The sequence below is a fragment of the Tachyglossus aculeatus genome, chromosome 25 (assembly GCF_015852505.1).
Source record: "Tachyglossus aculeatus isolate mTacAcu1 chromosome 25, mTacAcu1.pri, whole genome shotgun sequence".
NCBI classification, from domain to species: domain Eukaryota; kingdom Metazoa; phylum Chordata; class Mammalia; order Monotremata; family Tachyglossidae; genus Tachyglossus; species Tachyglossus aculeatus.
Genome location: NC_052090.1, coordinates 19321235 through 19329279, shown reverse-complemented (window position 1 = coordinate 19329279; position 8045 = coordinate 19321235). Strand labels below are relative to the sequence as shown.

The following is an 8045-nucleotide window of genomic DNA, read 5'->3' as shown; positions in this document are numbered from 1 at the left end:
CGCCACCTCTGCCACGTGGGCTGAGGTGGATGAGGCCAGGAGAATCAATCAATCAATCAATCGTATTTATTGAGCGCTTACTGTGTGCAGAGCACTGTACTAAGCGCTTGGTAAGTACAAGTCGGCAACATATAGAGACGGTCTAAGTACAAGTCGGCAACATATAGAGACGGTCCCTACCCAACAGTGGGCTCACAGTCTAGAAGGGGGAGACAAAAACCAAACATACTAACAAAATAAAATAGACTAGATATGTACAAGATAAATAAATAAATAAATAGATAAATAGATACATAAATAAATAGAGTAATAAGTAAGATAAGACATACTTTTGTCCTATCTCCATGAGCCCCTGCTCCAACATGGGGTGTCAGGTGAAAGAAGTCAAGACTCACATAAACCTCATTCAAGACCAGGGAAATCTGATGCCGAAAATAGCCGTCGGCCAGGACTTCTTAAAGTATATACTAGATCACAGCCCCGTAGTTAAAGCAGCTATAGTTAGCCATTTTATAGAGACCAATTAAGCCTTGGAGAAGCACAGAGGGAAGAGATGGCACCGTTAGAACCTGAAGCGGTGGCCAAGGAACCAGAATCGGATGTTTTGTTGGATGGTTGGGGCAGGATCCTGCCACCTCCCGCATTACCCTCTATTAGTCGTAGCTCTAATTAGGCGATGTGAACATTCTGAATTTAAAAAAGACTTTCAACACCATTACAGAGGCACCCAAAACATCTCCCCGACACCTTGTGAGCCCACTGTTGGGTAGGGACCGTCTCTATAAGTTGCCAACTTGTACTTCCCAAGCGCTTAGCACAGTGCTCTGCACACAGTAAGCGCTCAAGAAATACGATTGATTGATTCCCTCCCCCCGCTTAAAGATGGGGCCACCTGGAGTCTGTGTGCACATCTAGTAGTCCTGAGATCCCTGGATCTTCTAAAACAAATAAAGCAAGATGTTGCTGTCTCCCGGTCCCCTGGGCCCTCCTTCGGCATGTGCATCCCTCCAATCCTAGCCCGTTGCTACCAACAGATTTTTTAATAGATATTTATTTTTATCATGTATACGCTTATATAGGCAATAGCATGGACATAACAGATGTGAATACTTTTATATATAGGATTTTATTTTGCACTGTTGTAATCATTTTAGTATAGGTCCAAGGGAAGGGTGAAAGGAGGAGGAGGAGGGGTGTGAAGACAGAGGATAAAAACACCACGTTGAATAAACTACCAAAATCTTTCCCCGTTTGGCTTTTTTTTGTGTGTTGGGGGGGTGGATTTTCCATCTGGTAGTTTTACTGTCACAACCCCCTTCAAAACAGACAAGATGCTTATCATATACTAAAGATTACAGGTTACCACTAAAAGAAAGACTTTACACAGTCACTGTACATCTAGATTGAAAAACTGTCCTGCAAGAAAAATAGACCTAGAATTCAGGTGGATAAATGAGAACACAAAACATTACTTTAAGAGTTGAGTAAAGTCATCATAATATGCCATTTGAATAAGGCTATTTCTTCCTCTTGGTGCTGCCTGAATATAAGTATTTATTCCTGTTGTGGTTTTCACTCATTATACTGTATTTTAACCTCTAGAATTCATTAAGGCAAACAACAATCCATTTCTGAAGAAGAGTTGGGGAGAAATGGTGGAAAAAACAGCAAAAATTTGGCATTTAAACAGGTTTAAACACATGTAGCCTTTAGTAATATACATTAAGCACTTTTCTTGAACTTGAGGATAGTGACAAGAGAAAGATGAACATGCTAACTGTCAAAAAGTTTTAAAATTCAGCATCCAAGTGATTCCTAACAAAGCTTCTGAAATCTTCAAGCTCTAAACAGTAGAGAATTTATGCAAACGCATTAAAGAATTTTAGCTTGGCAATACACCCAAGCAGATTATTAAACTATATATACAGAAAGTAAATGATAAATACAGAATTAAAAGAGTCCTTCTGTTTTTCTTTATAGCCGTGAAAACTGACAAAACTTTTGAGGACAGTTCTACAATATGCAACATTAGGTAATCCGCAGGAACTGGAAACCTAGCTACACAAACTGGTTCAAAATACTCAGGTGACTCTGTAGTGTTCAATACAACTCAGTTTGTAGTCAAGGGCACAAGACAACATTTAACAAAAATAATCACATCAATTGACCTAGAAATCAAATGCAAATAGATATGAATACCATCTCCAAAATCTGCCTTAAGTGAACATTAACCATTTATTCAAAGTTATACAAGAATTTAAAGGGTGAAATCTTCTTCTGGGACAGAAAGCCATTTCGCAATAGCTTCATGTCTCAGCTGAGCAGTAGAGGGGAGGGGAAGGGAGGGAGGGGGAAGGAGTGAAAGAACAAGTTAGTAGGCCCCAGCCAGGTGGCTAGAAAGTAAAAATAGGCTCAACAGCAGCCTCCACCAGCCTGCTGTCCTCCCTGATTGCCTGGGTGCGTTGTACTAGTAGCAGCATGCTGCGGGCCAATTTTAATGCCATTTGCCTGCAAATCAAAAAGGAAGAAGAAGTAAACTGGATGGCTATCCTTCGTCAATCCATTCCGGACTGATAGAAAATCTAGCACCTTCAAAATCACAATTCCAAAAGGGTTCCTCCCCAACTCCTCCCAGGGCAAAGAGGTTCAGCCAATGCTCCCCAGTGACTGGTGGAGGGCACAAAAGTCAAATGATAAGGACCCTTTAAGGAAAACAACAATAACACCAACAAAAAACAAAGAAACAATAAAAAAAACCCCACCTACCCAACGGCCACCCCGTTCCCTTATTTGAAATCACAATTCTAAGAGCCTGGTCCACTAAGCAGGCGCTGGGGCGAGCTGGGTGTTTTCTAGACTCCTTTACGTAAAAGCCTTCTAAAGACGGCCCAAGGAAATAGAAAATGCTGGAAGCCTGTGCTGATCTAACACACGGTCCAACTTTTCCACTCCAGACAGCAGCGTTTCTTTCCCGTGTTGAATCAGCTGGACGGGCTAAGGGCATACGAGTGTTCTGTGTCATCAATAATTTCTATGATCCCCAAAGACATGGCAACTTGCCAAGAACCCACACACAGCGCAGTTCTTTCATTCATCAAACTCACACTTCTATCTTAACCCTCACTCCCTCAAGTGGATTTTACCTAAAAATACAGCACTTTGAGAAAAGTAATACAGTAGCTTCAGAAATTAAGCTCTTAAGGAAACTTTGCGTCACAGTAAAGCTCGGATTTATAGAGCTTGGCAGTTGTACCGCCACGGTAGTAGCCTTGGGGTTTCTGGCACTGGCTCAGTATTGACAGCAGCTGATGTGGTTTCTTTTCGCTCTTTGACTCCTCTTTAATAAAAAGCATGCCCTATGGCTCATTGGTTTTGCCCCCTCTGGGCTGGTAGCAACTTCTTGTGGAATCGAGGAGCCAGACTTGGCATTAAGCCAGATAAATAGCACGGGCTGTTGGCTCCTGACAGCATATTGCAATCAAAGCTCCATAAGGCACAGTACAGCCGTCAGGCTACGTACTCTATGAAACTCGACAGAAACAATGACCGGGCCTTTTTAAATAAAGCCTCCAATTACTGGTCGATTTATACGGCCTCAGCCTCTGAATGGCTCCTTCCTTTCAACCACCTCCAGACTTACTGCCCCAGGAACCGGAGAGAACAGGCTGAAGGAGTGGTTTCTGGAATCCCGCGAGGAAAAGCCCAGGAAACTCAGAAAGAGGGGGAGGCTTTGGAAAGAGTTGGGAGCAGTCTGCATTTCAGGGGTGGGTACTGTTGAGGTAACTGCTGCGTTGCTTCCCGGGGCTCTGCTAACCTCTTCTGCTCTTGCTGGAGTGTGGGCCCCCCAACAATCTTGAATGCTTGTAAGGGCCGGGACGCTGAACAGTAAAATCCCCAAGTTCCACTGCTTCGCAGTACATTTTCACGTAAAGTGAAGTCTGAAAGTACAGCCTCTGACAAAATGAGGCCTGGAGTCAGGGATGAGAACTTCAGTGATCTTGTGCAAAAGCTCCACTGCCCAGAAGGGAGTTTTTAAAGGACCAGAGAGCAACATCTCATATTAAAACAAAACAAAATCTGTTTGTTCATTCATCTGAAAACCCGATTTGGGATGAATTTGGTCCTGTTTTTAAATTAGATATTTTTCCTCTTACAAAGGGCAGCTCAGAGAGTGCATCTGGCACTGTAACGTGGCTCTCCCATTTGTACTCTGGAAAATGATTCCTGAAAGCAGATGACACCATATGGAGAAGTGGTTGAAAGTGGATTTTCTTTTCCTCTTAGGGGGATTTTATATGATTTTGTGTGGCTGCATGGATGGAGAAGGTCACTTATTTTAATCCACTTTCATCACCACATTACAGGCATCAATACCAAACTGGAAAGAATGAATATATCAGGACTACTATAAACCAAGTTTTCAGTTGGCTACCGTAACCTGTGGTGTGGCACTACCTTCAAGAGGTCTTTCATAGTGAAAGTCATACTTTTTCCAGATACAAAACTCAATAAATGGTTACCTCATTATTAATATCAAAGACTCCTTCTTGGATTTTTTCATAAATTTCTTTTGCTGTATTAATAAATGCCTGAAATGGAAAATTAAGAAATTAGACCAATTTGAGGGGAAACCCCCCCACACACCCCAGAAAGCACAATACACAAATACAACCCCCTCCACAATCCCTCCACTCCTCCCTCCCCACCTGCACACTCTAGAACAGGAAAAAAAAAAATGAACCCATTAAGCCCTTATAAACAATAACACACCTTTAACATTATTGGTTGCCTTTGCCCCTGAATGCTATACATTTCCTGTTATTTCACTCTTGGATGGCTCATCTACAAAGATTCTCACATTTCGTATGATGGAAAGTTACGGCTAACAAGATAATGAACAATATCAGACCACAGGGTATTCAAGATGAAGAAACGATCGGAAAGGGAACCAAGTGCCTGTTGCCACCTTGTTGGCACACAGATTTTTCTATTTTTATAATCCCCCAATGATACCTTAGAATATGTGCTTCCGCGTAGATTGATTTATGTAATTAAGTTTATCTCCGCTGCCAGAATTAAATCCAGAACAGGTATTGCTACAACTATCAGGACAGTTACTCATTAGGTAAAGCATAAGCTAACTAGTTGCGCAGATGAAGAGAGGCAACAAAAGTAGATGTTCGGATGTGAAGTCCTGAACTTCCACTGACAGTGGCTCACCACGGTCACCCAAAATTAATACGTCAGATTCTCTTTTGGCCGCAACGGCCTCTGAAAGTTCACTCAGAAGGATGCCACCGTCTTCTGCCCTGCCCCGGTACCAGTGATACGGATCTAATTCAAACGTAAGAAAGTAAACAGGGTTCATGGAGAGGAACAAATCATACCTTTTGCCATTTCTACACTGGAAGCATTTTCCTGCTGAACCTGCCACCGGAGCTTTGTTTCCTAATTAACAGGACTGATATGTTTTCACCTTTAAAGGCCTTACAGCTCCCCAGAGTAATCAATCTACTGCAGCTCAATTACTGCACCAAGCACACACCCCAGCCGGCGGAGGAGACTTGAACGACTGCAGCAGGCGTAGGGAGATATGAATATGCATAAACTCTAAGTGGGTGATCGAATCATCACAGAGGGTCATGAGAATTTGCAGCAAAATAATGAGAAGAATTAATCATTGCAGATTCACAAGGCACTTAGGAAGTGAGTACGGTTTTCAGATGTGCGTTTAGGGTTGAGGAGAAGAAACTGGCTTTCAGCCAACGATGAATTGATTCACATTCCTCAGAAATGGAAGTTTTCCATATAAAAAGGGAAAACTTATCTTTATTTCCAATAACACACCAATTACTGTGATGGCCTCAACAAACAAGGCTAATTGAAAACTATGGTCAAAAGCTGCAAAAATTTCCCCAGCTGGGATCCCTCATGGGAGCAGCCACTTGTTCACATTTAACTAAAACAGACAGAAGCACAAAGTCTTGAAAACGAGTTTCGATAGCATCACATAAACAAGCATTTTACGTTTCAGAGGAATGGGTTAGGCATTCCTCATGCTGCACGGCAGCTGACCCCTTCTTCGATCAGTTGAGTCTGTTTTAAAGGTAAAGATAAATCGGGGCATCTGGATCAAGAAAATAACACCACTTTAACCTTGATCGGTCACCACTAAACTTAGGGCTACTTATTCTCTGTGTTTTAGGTTTGGAAGCCATCTACATGGATTCCGAGGGTAGAGGCTCTTTCATTTTTCAGTTTCTCCCATAACAATCGGGGAGTCTTTAGAAAATTCACAGATCAACTAGCCAAATGGGGGCAGTTGTGATTTGTGATCATGCATGTTGTGGTCATTAGACTAATATAATATGATCCTGCATATCCTAAAATTGGGTTAAATTGTAATCTCTCTGCCCCGGAAAAACTAGCCTTTCCAATCAATCAGTCAGTCAGTCATTATTTATTGAGAGCGTACTGTGTGTAGGGCACTTTAGTAAGCATGGTACAATACAGCAGAATTGGTAGACCCGTTCTCTGCCCTGCCCACATCCAGCTTACAATCTAGAGGGGGAGGCAGACATTAGCATAAATAAATTATTTCCACTCAAGCATCACCCGTTCCCCTCATTACGGGGGGAACCCACGGTGGCCACGGGCACTGGACTGGGCACTATGTGCCACTGGGTCTGGCCCTAGAAAGAATCATCTCCCCTCTGGGAGGATTCGGTTCATCCATTTGAGGTTAATTAACCCTTAAAGGTCATCAAGGCTTTGTTTAGACGTCGGAAGAGATCATTTACCAAGTGATACCCCGGTGCCCTGAAAGAGTTAATTCACCTCTCAGAGAACAATAGCCATTTGCAAGGCCACAGTAAAGATGCAGACCAGACAGCAGTAAAGAATGTAGTTTTTGCTTCTTTTGGGCAGTGTCTCCAAAATGGCTAGCTGACTTTCTGTGGGAAAGGCAACTGGATAGTCAATCCAGAGTGAACTATCCAACAGTATCGTTTAATATATACAGATAAAACTGAACCTGAGAAATAACAGGGATGCTACCTTGGTTTTCATAAATTAAACAATTCTTTGTGTAAAGACTAAACCACCTGGAGAAAAATGTTGTTTACTGTAAAAAAAAATGTAAAACTGGCTAGAGGCGAGTAATTACAGATCTGATTAAAAAAATTACTCTTTCAATGGGCACACACCGGATCTCTGGCAATTTGAAGTACCAGTCAACTAATTTCCACAAAACTAGGCTCACTACAATTACGAAACTTTAATGAAATTGCTACGAGGGTCTAAAACGATAGTAATCTGGGAAATGGACTATGGGGGCTGGGATGTGGGGAGAGCCAAAAGATCACCACATTTCAGTTGCCAATCCATTCAAACAAGTTTTCCTATCTGTGGGTCAGAGCAGACGCAATGTCTGCAGAACATTCTGTGGCCTACTCCTGTTTAGATCCCAGGATCCTAAGACAGATAATAATAATAATGATAATAATAATGATGGTATTTGTTAAACGCTTACTATGTGCAAAGCATTGTTCTAAGCGCTGTGGAGGTTGCAAGATGATCAGGTTGTCCCACGGGGGGCTCACAGTTTTAAACCCTATTTTACAGATAAGGGAACTGAGGCACAGGGAAGTTAAGTGCCTTGCCCAAAGTCACAGAGCTGACAGTTGGTGGAGCCGGAATTTGAACCCATGACCTCTGACTCCAAAGCCCACGCTTTTTCCACTGAGCCACGATCTCGTGAAGCATCAGCATTCTCTTCTGTCTTCAGTGTGACCACTGATTTCCCAATCAATCAATCATATTTATTGAGTGTTTACTGTGTGCAGAGCACTGTACTAAGCGCTTGGGAAGTACAAGTTGGCAACATATAGAGACAGTCATCATCATAATCATCAATCGTATTTACTGAGCGCTTACTATGTGCAGAGCACTGTACTAAGCGCTTGGGAAGTACAAATTGGCAACATATAGAGACAGTCCCTACCCAACATTGGGCTCACAGTCTAAAAGGGGGAGACAGAGAACAA

The 8045-nt window shown here is 42.3% G+C and overlaps 1 protein-coding gene across 1 annotated transcript in view; it reads right to left on the bottom strand.

Moving 5' to 3' along the window:
- Positions 1-1107: 1107 nt before the first annotated feature.
- The window catches only part of RAB2A (RAB2A, member RAS oncogene family), a 78415-nt gene continuing 71477 nt past the window's right edge, over positions 1108-8045 (bottom strand). Inside the window, exons 7-8 of the mRNA XM_038766748.1 lie at positions 4521-4589; positions 1108-2508 (exon numbers count right to left, since the gene is read on the bottom strand). Of these exons, the coding sequence (XP_038622676.1) occupies positions 2413-2508; positions 4521-4589 (165 nt within the window). The 3' untranslated portion in view covers positions 1108-2412. The remainder of the gene's footprint in view (positions 2509-4520; positions 4590-8045) is intronic.